The 22,642-nt window shown below is 41.4% G+C and overlaps 1 protein-coding gene across 1 annotated transcript in view; it reads left to right on the forward strand.

The window, feature by feature from the left end:
* Positions 1–17,120, forward strand: part of LOC109043865 (uncharacterized) — a 42,955-nt gene extending 25,835 nt beyond the window's left edge. The window contains exons 2-3 of the mRNA XM_019061205.2: positions 13,609–13,818; positions 15,337–17,120. Of these exons, the coding sequence (XP_018916750.1) occupies positions 13,609–13,818; positions 15,337–15,674 (548 nt within the window). The 3' untranslated portion in view covers positions 15,675–17,120. The remainder of the gene's footprint in view (positions 1–13,608; positions 13,819–15,336) is intronic.
* The last annotated feature ends 5,522 nt before the right edge of the window (positions 17,121–22,642 follow it).

Below are 22,642 nucleotides of genomic sequence, written 5' to 3' on the forward strand. Positions count from 1 at the left end.
TCATTAACCAGTATAAAAGGTAGTAATATTACCTATACAGGATAGTCTTGGAAATAATGGGATGTACCTTTATTAATAAACCGGGATGAAGGGAAGGATATCGATCTTCGTGTATCGCTCTTCGATATATCGTTTGTTCTAAAGCAGTATTGACTGGGATAAACGGGATTTCTTCATAATAACCGGGATAAAAGGGAGGAATTTTACCTGTACAGGATAGTCATGGATAAAACGGGATGTAACTATGTTAAGAAACCGGGATAACAGGAAGGATATCGATCTTCGATACATCGTTTGTTCTAAAGCAGTATTGACTGGGATAAAACGGGATTTCTTCATAGTGACCGGGATAATATGCAGTAATTTTACCTATACAGGATAGTCATGAATAAAACGGGATGTAACTATGTCGAGAAACCGGGATAACAGGAAGGATATCGATCTTCGATACATCGTTTGTTCTAAAGCAGTTTTGACTGGGATAAAACGGGATTTCTTCATAATAACCGGGATAAAAGGGAGGAATTTTACCTATACAGGATAGTCATGGATAAAACGGGATGTAACAATGTTAAGAAACCGGGTTAACAGGTCGGGCTTCTCCGATTTTATCCCGGTCGTGATTTAGGGATTTTATCGTCAAAAAATGGGAAAATTGGGGAGAGGAACGGGCAGCCTCGCCGTATTGTGATTATCGATACATGCGATTATCAGTTTGATGTGTTTTTTGTGTTTGTTGTGTGTTTAGTGTCACAAAAAACACATCAAATGCATCATGAAACACAGCAAACACATCCAACACATCATGAAACACAATCAAACATCAAACACATCAAACACATCATGAAACACAGCAAGCACATCATGAAACACATAAAACACATCAAACACGTCAAACACATCATGAAACACAATCAAACACATCAAACACAGCAAACACATCATGAAAAACAGCAAACACATCATGAAACACAATCAAACACAACAAACACACCATGAAACACAATCAAACAAATCAAACACATCAAACTGACAATCGCATGTATCGATAATCGCAATGACAATTTTACCTAAACAGGATAGTCATGGATAATCCCGTTGTATCCCAGTCAATACTGCTTTAGAAGAAACGATGTATCGAAGATCGATACACAAAGATCGATATCCTTCCTGTTATCCCGGTTTCTTTATGTAGGTACATCCCGTTTGTTCCAAGACTATCCTGTAGAGGTAATATTCCTACCTTTTATACTGGTTAATGAGAAGAAATCACCTTTTACACCAGTCAATACTCCTTTAAATGAAACGATATATCGAATATCGATAAAACACATCAAACACATCAAACTGAGAATGCTGCGGTTGCTTAGCAACCGCGGACCCGTTCCTCTCCTCAATTTTCCCATTTTTTGACGATAAAATCCCTAAATCACGACCGGGATAAAATCGGAGTAGCCCGACCTGTTAACCCGGTTTCTTAACATTGTTACATCCCGTTTTATCCATGACTATCCTGTATAGATAAAATTCCTCCCTTTTATCCCGGTTATTATGAAGAAATCCCGTTTTATCCCAGTCAAAACTGCTTTAGAACAAACGATGTATCGAAGATCGATATCCTTCCTGTTATCCCGGTTTCTCGACATAGTTACATCCCGTTTTATTCATGACTATCCTGTATAGGTAAAATTACTGCATATTATCCCGGTCACTATGAAGAAATCCCGTTTTATCCCAGTCAATACTGCTTTAGAACAAACGATGTATCGAAGATCGATATCCTTCCTGTTATCCCGGTTTCTTAACATAGTTACATCCCGTTTTATCCATGACTATCCTGTATAGGTAAAATTCCTCTCTTTTATCCCGGTTATTATGAAGAAATCCCGTTTTATCCCAGTCAATACTGCTTTAGAACAAATGATGTATCGAAGATCGATACACAAAGATCGATATCCTTCCTGTTATCCCGGTTTATGAATAAAGGTACATCCCGTTATTTCCAAGACTATCCTGTATAGGTAATATTACTACCTTTTATACTGGTTAATGAGAAGAAATCACCTTTTATCCCAGTCAATATTCCTTTTAATCAAACGATATATCGAAGAGCGATACATAAAGATCGATATCCTTCCCTTCATCCCAGTTTATTAATAGAGGTACATCCCGTTTTTCCAGGACTATCCTGTATAGGTAATATTCCTCCATTTTATCCTGGTTAATTAGAAGAAATACATCCTATTTTTATCCGTGTCTACCTATCATTAATATCGAATGATTTACGGAAGAATACCTTTAAATTTCCCGGGGATTTTCAATGACGTTTTCTGATTGGTTAATGAAAGACCAATGAGAATGCGAAATGACACGGACGTACACACAAAAAAGGCCTTATTTTTTTTTACTATAGTAAGATAAGATATTGTAATAAATAGAGCGGAATATTATGACGCCTAAACTTATGCGAGATATTTTTGCCTCATTTTGAAAATTTAAAACACAGAAACCCTGGTTTCTGCATGGTGCGCTGAAGTCTTTAGGGCATTAGTGCAAATGAACAGCGACAAAAAAACTCGGTCGTATCCCTAGAGATTGGGGGGAGGGGGGGGGGGGGGGTTATTGACAGTGTAGACCTATCGACGACGGTGAGATTGCAAAAACACGTATCTCGTTTGGTGACGCTATGGACTGCCTGTCTCGATTGATTTATAGCAGGAAAAACGCAAAACGTCACTGGTTGGACTCCCTTAACTTTCGTTCTCTCTGTGAAATATATCCTGTGAAAATTTTAAGCGATGGTGCTGGTTCGTCATCTTTGAAAAAATTCAAAAGAAAGCGAATATTTTGAAACACCGAGAACAAGATGAGCATTTCCACAGTCTCATTGTCCATCCGTCATACTCGAGGCGAAGAAAATCGCAGCTCTGACAATGCTCATAGAAAATTTCAGGTTCCACCTACTATACTAGAAGCGTGGTTACGATGTTTCAATGGTGGTAACAATTCTGTAGTTCTCGTGACATTGCTAAATTGTTACCAGAACAGAACTATGTGCGACCGTAAAATTAACAATACAACCACGGCTAGAAAGACGGTGGGATCTGGAATCCACTATGAGCATCGTTAGAGCAACGATTTTTTCCCTCCAAATTCCAAAGGGACACACTTTTTTTTTCGAAAAAGGAGGGAGGACCAAAAGTGAACAATTCTAGAACATCGCCGAAAATAATCTCATGGAAGACAAATCAAATCCAAATCGTGAAGTGAGACACCTTACTTCTCCAGGCGCGACGACGACGATGCGTTCACATGATACTGCATGCAACTATTCGAGCTCTACGGATGTCTGTGTTGCATACCGCATAATTGAAGGCGCCCTGGTTTCCAACGTTCTCCCGGCCGCATATTCCCAAACCCCGCGTGGATTTTGAAAAATCTAGCCTGTCCTCAAAATCGTTAGCCGCTGCCTTCTGAGCCCTGCCGCGGTCGGCATGGGCCTCTTCAGCAAGTGGCCTTGGGCACTGCGGCCATCCTCTCTCCTTTCTCCTTTCTCCCGTCTCGCGTCTCGCCGCGCCGTCTGATTGTCTCTTCAACCCTTCGGAATGAATGGGGGTGACCTCGCGGTCCACTCTTTTTGTTTTCCGGAAAATATCTTCTTCCTCCTCAAAACAAGCCCTTCGCAGAGTTGTCACATGTTGAGTGCATTTTGAAATGCACCATTGACTTGTTCATGAAAAACCGTGATTATTCGATCCACTTGGGACGATTTTTTCAGGTCAGAGTCAAGTCATACCCTGTCTCTTCCGAGATGGATTTCAAATACCAAACATCGATGATATTGATGCAGGCGGCATGTTGCCTCCTAATTTTTCAGTGTCCCAGGGATGTTCGTGCCGAACAGCACGTGTTGTTACTCGGGATATTTGTCCAACCGATATGGACAACGGAAACGGGGAAAATTCGCTTCACGAGGTGCTCGCGGAAGTTTTCGGGGAAAGCCATTTTGAAATTGTCGAAAGTTGTGTCTTGGGGTTTTAATAGCTCTCCTATTGATTCGGGTGAGACACCAAGTGCATATTCATCCTCGCAAATGCAGAGACTTTTTTTTATAACTTTTCTTCACCACCAGGTTTACTGTTTATCCTTTCAAGCAAGGTGATAGGTTCTGCGCAGAACTATATAAGTAAAAGGAAGGAAATAATTGAAAAAAGAAAAAAAAAATTACTTGAATTTTTCGTCAAGAATACTGCTCTTGTATCAAGAATAAGGTCACTGGAATAAGGCCGAATCCTGCTTGATATGAGCGGCAGCGGCTTTTTTCTCAAAGTAGGTACCCATTTTGCAGCTTAAGCCAAGAGAAATCTCCTCCTAGCGGCAAATTCAAGAATATTAATTCTTACGTAATCATTTTTTTCCAGTACAAAAGCTCCGCAAATTCCACTAATCAAAGAGGCTTGTGAGATGCATATGCATTGCGCTGCTCTAAAAATGTTCCGAGAGTTTTCCATCAAAAATGTTTTTTACAAAGAACAAAACGGTAGGCATAGCCAATAGACAAGTTTATTGATCATGCGATCAACGAAGGTGACGTCATGACTCTGCATTGCGAAATTTTCGGCATTAAAAAATATTTCCACTGCACGTAATTTAGGCATTTTTCGGTGAAAGGGCGTATGAGACGTCCATTTCTGCTAAGATTGTGCAACGTAGTTCTCTATCCGACTGTTTTGCTGTTTATTTTTCGTTGAATCTGCTCAGAGTTTTTCCTGGCGATTTAAATGACATAAATCGACTGTGAATGAATTTCATTTGCCGCGAACGGTAAGAAAACTGCGCAATCGCAACAGCATGGCAAGCTCCATTCGCCCTTTTACCGAAAAAGTCCTCAAATTCTGCTGTTTCAAAAGATTCAACTGAATAAATAAATATTACATCGATTAATTCGTGGCCAAAACTGCAGAGAAGAAATCAGAGGAAGGGCATGAAGGTTGGACGGAGATGAGAGACTACCTGAGCCGAGCCAGTGCGCATGAGTCTCGGACCAGCACAAGGGGCTTCGGTTGGGGTCTAAACTGGATTTCAAAATCCACGCGGGGTTTGGGAATATGCCTCCCGGCCACTGTGAAAAACACGGCTCGGGCGCTGTTTCAAGACACTGCAGTTTAAAAGCGTTACTTTAATACCGAAGAACAATTGAAACGAGCACTCTGCCACTTTAAATTGTATTTTTTCGAGGGAAAATAAATTCCTTCATGCCCGGAGTTGAAGGGGATTCGTTACGTTTCATTATTTTTAGATGACCTTCCTATTTTGAAACTTAAGGCACAAAAAACATTACTAGGATGCGTTGCTGAGAGTCGGCTATTGTATGGTGAGAGCTGATAGCTGCATGTTTGTAGAGGACGTTTTATGATCTTTATTCTCCACTAATTCGTTAGAAAATCAACCGATTGAAAATTCATGTTTGAAATTTTTACGAAACACAGGTAGAGACTTGACGAAAAATCAGTGAAAATTGAAGAAAAATAAGATGTCCATTAAAAATCCTGGGATGCATTTTCCTTACCATGGAAAACTTCTTTGAAATTTCCTTTTTGACAAATATTCCCTGATTAGACCGGAAATGTTTCGCTGCCTCATAAACCCCAGTAATCTTCGATTCATACAAGTCCTCGAAACCGTGCTTTAAAACACTCTGTTTCTGGTTCCTTCACAGATCAGACAACAAAGCGCGCGGAGAGCCTGGTGAGGGGGGAGGGGGGGGGGGGGGGGGGGCGAGCGAGAGGCAGGAAATAATGAGCTTTTCAAGGAACGGCCTTGCTCGGAATCGCCGTCAACACCGCGGAGCCCACACGGGTTTCGCACCGTCGCAAAAGCGCCCATGTTCGCGGGATCGCCGCGAGGAGTCGCGCTGTTCCTCATTCGCCGATGATCTCCTCTCGGATGGAGCGATGGGGCATCGGATCTGTATCACGGCGAGTGTGTCTGTGCATCACCCTCGAGGGTCATGGATCACGACCGCGCTCGCCGCGCCGAGCCGCACAGGAAGACACAGACACCGCTCGAGAGGTTGAAACAGGAGTCAATGGCGACGAGGGAGCGAGCTCGAGGAAAACTGATATGACCTCGTCGGCATTGAAGAGTTACGTTGTGCAGATCCGTTTTAGACGTTCTGTCAAGAGTTTTTAATACTACTTGGGGCTGAATTTTGTTGGTCCTTCCACCGCACTGGAAAAAAAAAACACATTGGATCTAGAGTCCAGACTTTTGAAAACATTGACAGGAAAAAATACTCTTGATTCAATCAGATTTTTGCTTAAATCAAAAGGAAATCCGCTCAAATTAAGAGGCTTGATTCTTGATTTAACCAAAAATCCGATTGGACCAAGAGTATTTTTTCTTGGCGATGTTTTAAGAGTCTGGACTCTAGATTCAATGTGTTTTTTTCCCAGTGCGTTCTTAAAGCATCCAGCCCATCTATAAACTGGGGCCTTCAAACTGGCACTAATAGGCTATTTCTGTCGAAATTTATTAAAAATTTCAAAATCTGATCTTTGGTATATCCCGAACTCATCGGTTACCTCCAAAGATTTCCAGGCCGACGCTCTACGAAAGGCAACAGTCAACAATTCCATCGATGAGCCTCTTTGAAGCCCCTAGTTTGTATGTGGGCAGGACGTTAGAAATTTTGCTTTGAAGGGCATGGAAAAGCACTCAGAGTGCGTGAAAGGATACGGAGTTTCATGGCTAAAATCCTTGAATTTTTGTGGATCCTTAAGAAATTCCTTATTTTTTAGACGAAGCCTTGATTCATTCGGAATTTTCTCTCAATTTCTTCTAGTATTCACGCGAACAGTATGTTTTCCTTCGAGATTTTACAGTTCATTAGTGAATGAATAGCGATGAAAAGTTGTCTTGGACATTGCTATTTGAAACCATTCGTCTTGATCAGATACTATCCAGCACAAAGTCATTCAAAAAATTGTCTGTGCCCAAAAATCCATCATTTCAAGAAAAACGGATGACATGAAAGTTGAGCCACAATTATATTCCAGGCCATCATTGCTACTTGAAACCATTTCTTTTGATCAGATACTATCCAGCACAAGGTCATTCAAAAAATTGTCTGTGCCCAAAAATCCATCATATCTAGAAAAACTGATGACATGAAAGTTAAGTCTTCGTTGCTACTTAGAACCATCAGTCTTGATCAGATACTATCCAGCACAATGTCATTCAGTAAATTGTCTGTGCCCAAAAATCCATCATTTCAAGAAAAACGGATGACATGAAAATTGAGCCACAATTATATTCCAGGCCATCATTGCTACTTGAAACCATTTCTTTTGATCAGATACTATCCAGCACAAGGTCATTCAAAAAATTGTCTGTGCCCAAAAATCCATCATTTCTAGAAAAACTGATGACATGAAAGTTTATACACAATTATATTACAGGTCATCCGATCCACTGAATGGGATTTTACATTCTTGATATCCTATTCCCTGATTAGTCTTTATTTAGATAGGCAAATCAGAGATAATTTCTATTTTAAGTATAGACTATCCTTTAAAGTTTCAATGGTCGAACAGTGAAGAGCACTGTTGAACTGTCTTAGACACTGAAACTAGCAATACTTGTCTTGATCAGATACTATCCCGCACAAGGTCACTCTACGAATAGTCCGTGCCCAAAATCTATCCATCATTTCAAGTAAAAACAATGAAATCGAGACAAAAATAAGATTTTACAAGTCCTCGGATTTATTATCTGGCATCTTGAATTATCTTCTTGGATTCAATTTCCTAAAAGGGTACTAATTTTGGGAGAAAAAGTCCAGATTGGAATAAAGGATTTCCTCTCTCTTTCTCTCAGATTGTCCCTTAGAAAATCAGATTTTTTGCCGAAGATAGAGGTTCCGTTAATTTTTCAATAATAAAGGCAATTCTGCGGTGCCGAATAAACGCAGGCGCTCAAATCTATACACAAAATAAAGGTGTGGAAAGAGAAACAGGCCTCGTTTTCAACACCAATTCCCTTATATTTTCGTCTCCTTATGAATCCCAGGATAAATCGGGCTTCTTTTGCCCTCGACACCATAAGCTAGAGATACATCGATATAGTTATGCTAAAGAGAACTGTGTACGAATGCATGAAATAAAAAGGAACTAAGAAACATGGAAATCTTATGGATGTAGTTCTCTATGATTTCATTCTTTTGCACGCGGTTCCATATAAAGACGTCCAAATCAGAAAAAATATATTTTAGAGACCCTTTACTAACAATCATTAAACAGGATATACGACAGGGTTAATGATAACGAGCCTTGTAATAGGGTGAAGCAAAAGTTAATTGGAAGTGCGATGCTACTTTTTGGCTAATGATGGTTGATGAGTAATTTGTTGAGCATAAAATTAAAAGAAATTCGCCGAATGATGACTGCTGAATGTCATGATTGCAAATGGCCTGGTTACACGCTCAAATTTCCGTCAAATTTCGATCAAAATGATGACCAAGATGGCGGTCGAGAGTTATCTAGATTGATGAGTAAAATTAATTAAAACAGCGTGTTGATTGAAATAAGCATGAAATAAGCACGGTTGTGTGGAAATCAGATGAAGGATGAGCCCCACAGTTCCATCATCTACCATCAAATTTTTGCAGGCCGCAGAAATTTGATGGTAGATGGTGCGCACCAGTCACCATTTGATCGAAAATTGATGGGAATTTGAGCGTGTAACCAGCACATTAATCAATTGCTCGACTTTTCGGTCATCAGTCATCGGTAAGCTTCGAATTCCGAAAGTAACTTATTTACACTAGAGGGAAGATAGCTGTGCGGGGTTTTTAAAATATACTGTCGCTGGTTCAAGAATAAAAGAAAAGAAGGAAAGTGGCAACTCACGAGTCAGAGGAGCTTGGAATATATTGAAGCGAACGCTTGAACAATGAACATACCTGTCAACAAAAAAGAAACGGACACATTAATACCAATCAAAGGGAGAGTACAGTTAGCGATTTTAATTCTATGCATTGAGGCGGGTCAGTTGCATACGGCATTGAATTGTGTAAGGGCTGGTAGGTGAGGCAAATTAAAACAAAACTTTAAAACAGGTCGGTTGTAAAATTTTCGCCTTTTCTTGGCGACCCCCTGGTGCTTAAATACAGTCTCAGACGCATAACTCAAGTGTACCGGTGCCAATCCTAATGCCATGTTCCATTCCCATTTCGACCCTAATGACAATATATTCGTGTCGACTGAAAATGCCCGATTATCCGAAAAAGACCTCAACCGTGCATGCAAGTAGGGTTGGACGGCGATACGGGCGTAAAGACCGCCTCCCAAACTACCGTGCTGCTAAGTGGTATAAGGAAGAACGTCGTAAGTTCATTTGGCTGTTGCCAAATTCAATGTTATAAAATACGAACTTCCCCCAAAACATGTACAACTCTCAACATTAAATCTTTAAATTTTTTTTTATTTTTATTTGTTTCATTTTGTTTTAAATTTATTTTAGCGCTCGTCAGCATTTCGAGGGAAAAAATTCATGCCTTTTCTCAAAATAGACAATTTTACTCGAGGTTGTGAAATTCATAACATTTTAAACTCCAACTTCAAATTCCAAATTCTAGGGTTGTCCCTTAATTACCCGTGGTTTTACCAAAATAAACCTCTGACCATGAGTAAAACTGGGAGGTGGCCGAGGCGGGCTGCCTCCCCCGCAAACTGCTTGGCCCTCCCAAGAGATGCGAGGAATTTTGATTAGTAACTGCGTAAGATATCTTTCCTTTTTGAAATCGTAATTCGGTAAACCCGGAACGAACAGCGAACAACTCAAAATTTCTCCTGAGACGACTCAATTTTTCAAAATTTTCTCTGGAAAGCCTCCCGAACCGCCTTCAAGGCTGAGAAAATCCGGCAACCCTCCACGGATTTCCCTCCACGGGGTGTCTTTCGGTGCCCCTACGACCTCCTTGGATGAGGTCCCACAAAAAGTTCCTAGTTCTGTTCATGTCTGACTAAACTAGCCAAACTGTTTTAACTTACCAATGTCTACAAAAAGGAAGAAAATGAAAATACTAATTAATAAATATGGAATTTAGTATGGGTTTCGTGCGGCCACTTTTACAAAAAAGTATGACCGCACAGCGAAAACAAAAAGAATTAATCCTTTCTTTTTTTAAATTATTTCCTAAAACTTCCCAAACTTTAGCGACCCTTTACTAAAGAAAATTTGGCAACTTTCTTAAGCTCTTAAGACGTTCTACTGGCCGAAGACTCGAGCAGCGCACGTGTAACAAAGGCGACCGAAAGTGTCAGATCATAAAGCACCACCGAGAGGGCGATAAATCCGCCCGGACATTATTGGCCACGAGGTTGCCAAATTCCCTTAAAAAACGACGAACTTCCCATCGAGTGAGGCGATTCCCACGACGGCCCGACAACCTCGCCGCGGAGTAACCCTACCCACACGCCGAGTCGACACCCAACATCAAACTCAAAAAGGAGCAGCGGGGCCTCACGCTGGGCGTGCGAAAAGGGGGCAGTAATGACGAGCGGTATGGCGAACCCTGAACCCGGCGAACAGAAGCCAAATCGCCGTACACGCGCGCTCCTGGTCACGGGTCACCGAATCGGTGCATGGAGCATGCGTGGTCAAGGGTCATCGGGTCCCGTGTTGGGGTCAAGTCTACGGACCTGCGTCCTGATCCTGAGCCACCTCGTCTTTTTGTCGGCTAAAAACGCTGGTTCCATTTGTATCCGTCGCGAAGGAAAAAGTAGGATTGCCATAATTTATTTATCTTCTAATCCCTTGACTTTCCCTGATTTGTTTTTGACTATTTTTGGGTTTCCCTGATTCTAAAATTTTCTGATTCCCTGATTTTCCCCTGAACTTCGAACAACATGTGATTGCTTATCTACTACCTCGGATAAGTAGTAGTTATATTCTTCTTTTTTCTCTCTCTATTTGATCCGAGCTTGTTTTTCGTCTGCATCACTGATATTACGCGTAATAGTGTTTCACATAAGCTGGCTCTGCATCGAGTGATCTCTCTCGCGATGAAACGAGTACGAGCGGTCAACCTTCCTCCGCATATAATTTTACGAGTCTCATTGTGTTCGAGCTTCAAGTTCATGCTCATGCTCCGAGCTTTGACAAGTCTCTTGTGTCACCAGACGCCTCCCTCTCCGAATGTGCGCGTTACGCACCGAAGATCTTACACAAGCCTGGCTCCTCTAAAAGACATTGAAACATTGCATTCTCCACTACTGGACCAACGGGAGGAAAGGTGTCTTCTTTTTCGAGAAATTTCTAGGGTTTTTTTTTTCTTCTGCTTGGCTCAACTCGATTAAAAGAGTGACTCAGGTAGTAAGATGACCTATCATTTTTCCTGGAGAAATATTTACGTAAAAAAAAGGAAAAAAGAATACTGAAAAAAGCTGCTTAAATATTTATGCTCTCAACTTTCTGACAGTACGTTGATTCCATTTTTCAATCAACCAATTGCTGAAAGATCGCAAATGCAAATGATTAATGCTACCACTAGAACTTTCCCACCATCTTTTACAGGGCAGGATTGCATGAACTGTGCTGCTCGCTGATTGGCTACGCCATTTTTCCATTCATGGACAAACTCCGCTCCTACTTTGGAGCCATGATAACTAAAAAGATGACGACAGGATTCTAAATGTTACAAGAGTTTTTTAGTTTCCAACTTCTGATATAATACCTGAACAAAAAGTGGCCAAGAATTTCTTTTTCTTTCTTTCAGGAATATAATTTATTTCTTCCTCGCCGATACAAATTCTCTGAATAGGGTTTGCTTACATAGTCATTAAGAGCCGTGCCGTAGCTGGAAACCGAAAACTGATGGACCAATCAGAGAGCGACAAGACTTTGCAAAACTCTCCCAGTATAGGTATTCAAGATTTGCCGAGTCATTTTCCTCCGGCAGTATTGTTTTTGTCAAAATAAAAAAATAAAACGTTAGAAAACCATTATTTCAGCTCTTTAATATGCTATATCGTGTTTAACGAACAGTGAGAGGTATTTTGCCGCTGGAAAAAACGGGTTTTTTTCGCATTCACGTCCAACGAGATGTTCTTTTCGAGACCGAACTGTCTCCGAGTATCACGCAATCGAGGATTCCCGTATCTGGGGTCGGATCTGAAGAAGCTGCCAAAATCGGAAGCCCGCGCGTTCGGAGATGACTGACACCGCGAATTCAATTACTTCGCGCATTGAGAACGATGCGATCAAACTGGGCTGCGATGAGTCGAGTCGCCAAGGCCGCGGAGAAGATGACGAAACCCGAAAACGAATCTCTTCTCCGTCTCCGGCCGCGACGCGACAATAGCCGTATTCGATAACGGTTCGATGTATCGTTTGGTTCAAAACAGTAGAACATAACCTCAAACCAAATTTTAAGGATTTAAGTTGGAAAAGCTGAAAATGAGAGATTTCCTGAGAATTTCACTTGGCATTGGTATTTGGTACTCAAAAGAATAAAAAATCTGTTACAAAAGATCCGTTCTCTCAGATTTATGAATTTACTTTTGAGGCTATGTTTATGTTTTGAACCAATCGATATCGATACAATCTCACCCGCTTGATGTATCGAATACGATCTATGGCTCGAGCGAACTCGCTGGACGATGCCCCGCGCTACTCAAAAGGCGGCCCACCTCGTCTGCATATCATTTCCGCCCACTTCCTACATCGTCCTCCGGGAATTTCAGCGTGGGCCCGCCAACAAAAGCGCCTGCATTGAAGACGACTTTGAAGAATCCGCGCGCGATGCTCCCGTTTGTTATCTCATGCTAGATAAAAGAGGTGGGGGGGGGGGGGGTGTTCCTTGACAGCTACGCGGTCCAGCCTTTCATGGGCGTTCCGCAGTATCAGAGGCCCCGCGCTAATCGAATAATGTAATCGAGTTAGGCGAATGTTATATTCGGAGGTCAACGCTATTTTTCGACTGACGGTATTGATGGACAACTTTTTGAGCCGAAATCAGATAAAATTCGGCTAATAATGAGTGAAGAAGGTCAGAGTGAGTACTTTGAGAGGCGAGTATTTGGAAATTAAGTTGTAGGCTACACTGAAAAAAAAGTTACGGGATATATAGATATAAACTATCCGTTCTGGGCTCAGAAGCCGAAAGTTTCGGCTGCTGGAACCGTAGCTTCGACTGTTCCGGGTGCTTAACCCAGAACGCGGACGGTATGTCTATATAGCCCGTAAGTATGGCTTCCCGGCTGGAGTTTTTTTTTTTCAGTGTAGAGTCATTCCCAGAGGTATAGATAGTCCCAGTACAAAAAATCTTACTTTTTGTCTACAGTTGGCTGAAGGCTCCTTGACTGGAGTATAAGCCATAACGTCCTCAACAGAAGAAGAATAATGAGAGAAGAAGAAAATTTGGTTAGAATTACAAAACAAATTATTCAATTCTTCTGTCATGAATTATCGTTCGACAAATGTGAGCGTTGACTTTCGAAAAAAATTGTCTCTGCCTGCCCGAGAATTTGTGAAAATAACGTTAACTCAGCATTGTGGTTATGTGAACTGGAGTTCTAATGAGTGTTTTTTGGTGTTTGTTTCCAGGTGGATTGGAAGAGAGTCCTCGGGCGAAGAGGCCGCGGGCCCCCTCGGTGGATGAGCTGAGTCGGGACCCGGACCAGCACCTGGAGAGCAGCTCGGACGCCCCCGAGGAACGGGACCGGCCCAAGGGCGGCCCCGGCTCCCCCACCGTCCCGCCGGCCTTCCTCAGCCCCTCCGTCCTCGAGTACCTCGAACTAGGAAAATCCATCCCAGGTAAGGCCCCTCCTACTTCTTATTGCCACCGACACGACTCTTACATGGTTGCTCACACATTGGCGGATTCAGAAAACTGGCAACATTTTTTCCCCTCCCATTTGAACCTATGGAAATGTATCGATTTTTGGAGGGGTCAGGTGCTCCGACAAGAATCGATTATTCAACATAGGTTTAAATGGAGGGAACCCAATGTTGCCGATTTGCTGGATCCGCCAATGTGCATACACATCATTCTCGAGGCGAAATTTCTCAAGAAATCCTTCAAGACAGCATTCCTGATGATTGTGACATTTCAGGTTCCAAAGGGTGCTCCTTAAACTTGAGCAATAATATTTTAGGCCCCGCAGTGGGGTTGGACTGCACCTACGGTACCGGTAGCGTCTCCTTAACCCTGATGGTGGCGCCGAGAATCCCTGGGGGGTTGGGCTGCGCGGTGGTTAGGTTAGGTTCTTTACATAAAAAACGTGTAAGCCTCGGATGATCCTCAAAATTTGACTATCTGTCTGGGTTACTTATACAAAAGTTGGCAATTTACTGAAGTCGCGAGGTGTCCTTGAGGGTTGGGCCGCTCGGGAGTCCGGGCAGGGGCGGGGGGCGCCCTGCTGGTAACTATTAATTCACCCCGTTTCAAAGTTGGCGGGTCGTCATAACGTGGCAACGACGGCCTCGACCGGCAAGCGGCAACCTACTTCTAGCAGCTCAGCCGGGAGTCACACCATCACAGCCTCAATTCTACGGGGCTCACGCACTCACACGCGGGCACTCCGACCGCGCTGCTCTATTTCCTTTCACTTCCATCCCAGATCCCCCCCCCCCCCGCCTCGCTGGATCCCCGTCTACGTCGTGCGCCCGATAACCCCCCCCCCCCCTTCAAGCCCGTACCGCCGATATAATTGTGACACCGAAAAACATAATTTTACATTTTATTTATTTTTCCATGGGGTTTAGTCGTCACGGAGAGGACCCCGGAGACTTAAACGAAGAAGAAGAAACGTAGGAGTAATGATGGTTATGCATTTCGCAGGGAAGGAGTATAAACCTCTCTGATGATTACGTGTATTTCGCAAGGAAAAATACTTAAGTTTATCTAGAATGCCAAATTTTTCGCTGCAGGGCTGCAGGCAACGAAGTATTCAGTTAAGGGAACTGAACTTTGGTTTAGAGGGCTGATAACCTTCCTGCTGACTTTATGAATTCCGGGAGATTCGGGTACGGTGTAATGATACAGTATGCCTAAAAAGTTGTCCGAACCAGGGTTTATTTGAAGTTACCCAACCATTGCTCAATAACCAACGAGAGAACAGGCCCACACTTAAAAGATAAAATCTTGAAATAAGAAGTTTTCGTCGCTGCTAAGATACCAGTAGAGGGTCTTCATTCGCCTCGGTCTGGATTGGAATTATCTTCGGGAAGAAGGAGTAAGTCCAAGGTGAGGGATAGGATTGTTACAGTCCCTCCCTAAAAATAGTGTTGTTTGACAGCTTGGCTGATATTTTCCGATTTGTCATGTTTCAGGTCGGCCGGGGACGGACTACCCGATTCTGTCGGTGGTGCCTTACACGGACTTCTACTGCGACGACCAGCTCTACCCGGGGTTCTTCGCCGACACGGAGACGCGGTGCCAAGCGTGGCACTACTGCGACATTGACGGACGCCAGGCCTCCTTCCTCTGCCCCAACGGCACCCAGTTCAGCCAAGCCGTCTTCGTCTGCGACTGGTGGTTCAACGTCCGCTGCGAGCTCAGCAAGCAGCTTTACGCCATCAACGACCGGCTCTACCGACAGCCCAAACTCAGCCCCACCCGCCCCCACCGCACCATCACTAAACAGCTCCTTCAGGACATCTTCACTTGAGCGACGCACCGGCTGCATAACCATCCAGGAGCTTCCAGCAAGCATCTTCATCTGATCACTACGCCGGCTGTGAAACCATTCGGAAGCTCTTAGTGGCATCTTGGCCTAAACGCCACACCGGCTGCGCAACCACCCAGGATGAGCTTTCGGTGGAGTCTCCAGCTGAACGCCAGGCTGGCTGCATAACTATCCGGGAGCTTTTACTGATGACCGATTGACCAAGGCTGTGAATAGCCGGGAGCTTTCAGTGGCTACTTCACCTGAATGCCACACAACCTACATGCCATCCGAAAGCTCTCAGAGACATCTTCATTCTAACGCTGCATTCGCTGCTTGGTCAAGATTTTGCACGATTTACGTCAACTTTTGAAGTCGAGGGAAAATCGTTCCCAAATACTTTAAATTCTCACCCTCTTGGGTGCTTCATAAAATTTAGGTATTAAACTCTACTGCGCGTAAATCAACAGGCTCGAAATTGTGAAAAAAATCCGTCATTGATAGAATAAATAATCAAATCACTGGATTATCGCAACGCAAGTCGCATAAAAACTTACTGAAAACGATAAGAAAAAACCCTGTAATTTGGTATATACCAGACAAATTATTCGATTCTAAGCTTCCATGACAATTTAGCAGCTGTGAAATGACAAAGAACACAACACGAGGTGCTTTATTTTTGAATCGAGTGACATAATCAAACAGGTTAATAATATCTACAAATCCTCTTTAAAAAATTTCATTCATCGGTTGCTATACCTTCTGATTGCGGCGTTAACACATTTGACTCTATAAACTGTGAAATGCTTATCAACCAAACTTGATCTCAGTAGCTTTAACTATGTTATTTATCTGCGCCATCAAATGACAGCTTTGCTGTTTAACTGTAAGATAGTGTTTATACCGACATTTAATTTGAAATCAATAGGGGAATGTAACACCGAAAGGAGAACAGTAAAACTACTGTAGCTCTATAAAATGATATTCCATTGACTTTCCATTGTGAGACCATTTTTAGAGAGCGAGCTAGGCATGGAGTTAGACGAAAATGGAATGGTTTTAAATACCGTCGAATGTAATCACCAGTGCAATCAATGACAATGGAACTCTATTAATTATTACACTATCAGGTTTAAATTTTATGAGATTTGGTAAAAAATAATACTAGGAGGAAGCTTTTAATGTGACTGACAAAGAAGCTTCGTAATTTGCTCTCAAGAATTGAAAAAAATATGGTGGAATTATTTATTTACTTATTTATTATCTTTATTATTTCCATCACTCTAAAGTAATGTCATCCCTTCCCTATCTCTTCTCAAATTTTTGTCATATTTTATAAATATGAGCAAATGTAAAGCATCTAAAGTGTACAAGAACATTGTAAACCTTCTTTGAAAAAACAGAAAAAAATACAATACGATAGTTCTGCAATAAATATTTAAGATGATATGTGCCGTGATTCAACTGAGCTTCCTTCAACCTTCCTTTGGAATATGCCCGAGGGCGACTTCATTTGGATAAATCCAGAATCGGGATACACACAGCATGACCTTTTCGGCTTTTCACTGTGCGCTCTTATCTAGAAGCGGCTTAAAGGTATTAACGAGTTGAGTATGAAACTACACGCTGTGAAAGAGGCGATATAAATACTCCAAAAACTTAAGGTTTACATTTGTAATGCTATTGGAAGCGAGCTCTACTTTTCTACCCATGCGTTTAAGTCACCGAGATTGCGCTGGAATCATCAATAGAGTCGACGCCGACGCGCGATTTTTCGCGCCTCGAAATTATTCGAATAGAATTAGGTATCTTTAAACTCTGAGGTACAAATTTAAAAATCGGGGCCTGTGATGATAATTGAATGAACTCAGCGCTTAATTTTCCATATTTAGTTTTCCTGGAGAGAAGGGGACTTGTTTTGGCGTTTCAGTAGCATAATCACCATGGGAGCACGTGTCCTTGCTAAGAGTACCCATCTACAAATAAATAATAAAACCTTCTTGTTAGTTTCTTGCTTTTAGTTAAATTCAACATAATTGAAAAGTCTATAATTTAGTGGTTTAGAACGAGTATATTCACTTTTGGTTAATTTGATTCTTCAAAGTCAAGTCAACACGGATCTCCAAACTGATAACATAATGACTTATCCTGGAAGAGAGAGCGTAGAAATGCCAGGTTTTAAACATAACTTTCAACCAAAATTCTTTCATTGAATTAATATTTTTCATTCCCTAATAAATCCGGTATTTCCTAGTTTTTCCACTTTCTGGACAACACTGATAAGAGTTATTTTACACATAGAAAAAACAAAAACGCGGCATCATCGAAACTTTCGCGAAATTCTACGTTGAATCGCGAGTCTTCCGCTCTTGTTCCTCGATGGCACGAAAGTTCCTCATTGCAGAAAGACCTGCGTCATCATGTTGATGTCATCTTCATCTGGGCCCGGGATGAGTTGCCGAAGGATGAGATCCTAGGTCTGATGGCTGGCGCCGATAACCCGCGAGTTATACAATCGCCTCTATCCGTTTCACGAGCCTTTAGCCGATCAAAGCGCTGACATTCGATGCGAGACTATTGTTCGACCATCTTCGGCTCATTCCGCCCGACACTTCTTATTACACGCCGCTGTCGTCCGAATTGAGATAACTCGTTGACGACCTAATCGAACGCCACGCCGCGCGCGCCGCACAATGGATCGAGGCAATTGGAGAGGTCGGACATGAAATTTTTGACTAAAACTGCAAATTTTGATGTTTATTTCGTCATATTTTAAATTTCAAGGGGTGGTTTTAGAAGAAAATTTCACGAGAAAACCAATGGAACCACTTTTAGAACCTCAAAGTTTTATATAAACGGAGTTACAAGCGTTTAAAGTTTCCGAATTTTGTCCGACCTCTTCAATTGACTCGATCCACCGTGCGCCGCGCAATGTCAAAAGAGTTGAGTGTTGATTGCGTGCGCAGGAGAGAATGCATTGTGATTACACGAATCAGGCGAACCCATTCAAACCCCGAATTTTGAATTTGGCACTCGCGGAGTATGATTTCCGAGTGCTTTGGAAATGGACAACTGCGAGTGGACAAAGCGACGAAGAATGATTGGAACGTTGCTGGTAAGCGATACTAACAATAAAAAATAAAAAGAGGACATTCAAAAACTGAGACGCGACATCAGGTGTTCCTAAGATTAGGCGTTGGGTGCAGAAAGAGTATTTCTTGGTTGCGGTGTTTCAGAGTCTCCACTGCTAATTTGTATTTTAAAGAGGAAATTATTCGGGGAATTTTCTGGAATTCTTAGTTTACAGCATTGTAAGATCATAATGAAAAATCAGTAGACGTTTTAACGGATTCCATGCATTTGCTTCAATAAAAGTGGATGAAACGTTAACGAAAATTCTGAGACGCCGCAAACAAGAAATGCACTTTTCTGCATCCAGAGATTCGATTGTGCATATTCCTCACTCTAAAAGAGCTTAAACTCCTCTAGTTTAGGACCTAGCCAAAACCAGAATCAGTCCAACTGTATTTCACGTTGAGTATATTCCTCTCACGTTTTAATCGTCTTTAACAGAAAAGTAAATAATTTGACGTCTTGAAACTATGTGTAATTCCCGGAATTATGAAAAATATAATCACGAAATTTCAACTTAGAATGTTACTTACTGTTAGTTTCCTGTTGAACAAATAAAATACGAGAGGATATTGGGTGAAGTCTGATGTGGTTAGGCTCATTCTGGTTCATCAAACCGTCCATTGGACGAGAAACATATCAATAAGTTTCTCGTCTTTAAAAATCAATTGATTTTTAAAACACGAGACAAAACTCGTTGTTTGATCAATTTTCATTACCAAAATATCGACCACTGGAAAAAAAAAGTCGCTTGGATCTAGAGTCCAGACTCTTGAAAAAATGGACAAGAAAAAATACTCTTGATGCAATCGGATTTTTGCTTAAATCAAGAGCCAAGCCTCTTAATTCAAGCGGATTTCCTTTTGATTCAAGCAAAAATCCGATTGAATCAAGAGTATTTTTTCTTGTCAATGTTTTCAAGAGTCTGGACTCTAGATCCAAGCGACTTTTTTTTCCCAAGTGACTAATTGAGAGCTCTTCGTCAAAAAATACAAAACTTGGTAAATCACCAAAAGACTGACTGCCTGAGCATTCGCACAATACCTTATTGGACTGGTGGCCTTCGATAAATATTGCGAGGGTAAAAAAATACATCTTAAATCGGTGCAGAACCGATCGTTCCGATAGCTCTGACGCAAAAGCGTGGAGCCGATTCGAGGATGACCTCCATCCGTTGTCAAGGCGCTGATCACTTTACAGTAGCCTTCAGTTTTAGCACTTGACACTTTGTATAAGTTTGACTCTTGATCGAAATTATAGAAATCATTTCCCAGGAAACGATAAAAAATAATAAAAATTAATGAGAATTCAACCAGGTATCAGACTGGCGAGGACAAATACATTTCGGCGTCTCGCTGATGCATCAAAGCATTCCAGACAACAACTGAACGATCGATGTGAAAACTGAGCAAGTCCATTAATTGATGAGCCTTGAAGAAAAGCATTCTTATGGATCTAGAGACTCATAAAACAAGACATGTTAAATTTCAGCAAATTCCGGGTCAATTGGACGTATTTCTATCAAACGGAACTATTTGCATTATGACGTCAGTCCTGAGACCCATAAGAGTATGTGCTTGTGCATATCAGGGCTCACGTCATAATGCACATAGTTCCGTTTGATAGAAATACGTCCAATTATTCGAGTGACCTCAAGAGAAACTAGAAACAGAAAAGAGAGACAACATATATGAATTTTTCTATGTGATGAGAAAATATCACGCACATAATTTCAGATGAGAACAGCGCGTTCTCTGGGACTAAACCCAAAATAACAGAACTCTTTCAGTATCTTTTGCAATTTGTTCGACGAATGAAGTAACAACCCAAACAGGGCGCCCCACCGAGAAACGCCTGTTTCAAAGCTTTGTGGAAAATACATCGAAATGAGTCACTAGAATATGTTTTTACGCGAATTATTTCTGTTCAAGTGTGCGGCTGCATACGTATTAATACTCCTTTCACAAACTGCGCGAATGGAAATGCATTAATCAAGACGAATTTGCAAGACGACGAATTCTGTTTTTATTGTTTTGGCATTGGTCATTTGAGAGAAATGAGAGACTAAAGGCCTTTGGAGCGTATAGAAAAAGGCGCGAAGAGTCATAAAAAACATAATGAGCGAGCATTCACTAATTGTAAATGCACTTTTATGATGGTTTTACGATCTAAATTTTTTCCCCTGATTTTTTTCGTGAGACATAAAATGGTATTTGCTCACGGGAAGGAAAAAAAACTTGCGCCACAATTTGACGATTTATTCGTCGCATGCATAGGAGCACAAATTAGCATCCAATTAGCTGTCGTTGGTTGCGAAATAAAGGCTTGATTGAGTATTTCCAACACTAAGGCCCGTGAAGAATATTTTTGAAAAAAATCAATCTCACTTTCTCCGATATTTTTCGACGAAAGAATTTAATTTCCTGATTTACAATTAGTTCCAAAAACGTACATCTGTCGTAGGCAAATAGTCAAATCATAGGCATTTCATCGAGTGCCTCGGCAGGTAGTCAAATTTTGATGGTTTACAAAGGCATGTATGTTTTTGACGAGGAACTATTAAGTTTCCATTGTTTTGAAAGTAAAAATTCATCAAAACTACCAGCTTATCTTGTATTTTGCCCTCCAAATGCTCTCCATTTTTATTTTTCAGAATTTTAAAAAGTCGGTATTGTAAGACATGCTGAAAATCCCGAGAGGAAAGCTCGTTTGAGGACTAGATTTAATTTATTTACAATTGTATGATGCCGATTTCTACATAAATTCCTTATCAACTTGAGAGAATAATTATTTTGTCTAAAATTAGCAAAAGAATCAGAAACTCAATCCAAGTAAGATTATTTGACTATTCGCCAAGGCATTTAACAAAATGCCTGATTTGACTAATTGCCTGCGACACATCAATAGATATCATCTTCATATTAAAAGGTGATTAAAGGCTTAATATTTGCTCAAAGTTTATTTTCTTTACACTTGAATCCGTAATTCGTCTAGTGGTCCATTTCGGGATGAACCAATCTACTTCTGAAGGGTTATGGTGAGTGGAAATGGGGATTTCAAAGAAGATGCGAGACGCCTATGGAGTCTCATAATGAGCCTTTAATAGTCCCTACGTTATGTGATCGATTCCAGGGTGTCTACTAAAACAGGCTGACCAAAAATCAGTACTTTTACACTACTTTTTCAGTACATTCCCATGAAATTCAGTACCTCCTCAACTGAAAAATTCAGTACTTTTTCAGTACCACCAATTATTGACGAAATTAAAAAAATGACAAAAATTTGAATTTCGCTCAAACTGAGACAAAATGACAAAAAAAATTAGAAAAATTCCGGACCTTCTTGCGGAATTTACGCACTTTTTCAGTACTTCCGGACCGCCCTTAAAAAATGTGTACTATCTCCGGACTTTCCGGAAATTCCAGACTTGTAGACACCCTGGATTCTTTGTTTTAACGGTGTTGGGCGACCCAGGGCAGGAATATTTTCAAGAGCACTGGAAAAAAAGAAACACATTAGACCTATAGTCCAGACTCTTGAAAACATTGACAAGAAAAAATACTCTTGATTCAATCAGATTTTTCCTTAAATCAAAAGGAAATCCGCTCTAATTTAGAGGCTTGGTTCTTGATTTAAGCAAAAATCTGATTGAATCAAGAGTATTTTTTCTTGTCGATGTTTTTAAGAGTCTGGACTCTAGATCCAATGTGTTTTTTTTTCCAGTGAGCGAAACTTTGGCAGTGGCGGTGGCTGCTCCGAATTCGTGCTGAGACCTCGTGCCTTGACGTTATCTGGCATCTGTCGGGGGTGGAAAAAGTCGTCGGGAACGGCGGGTTCGG

Source organism: Bemisia tabaci, chromosome 3 (genome assembly GCF_918797505.1).
Source record: "Bemisia tabaci chromosome 3, PGI_BMITA_v3".
NCBI lineage: Eukaryota > Metazoa > Arthropoda > Insecta > Hemiptera > Aleyrodidae > Bemisia > Bemisia tabaci.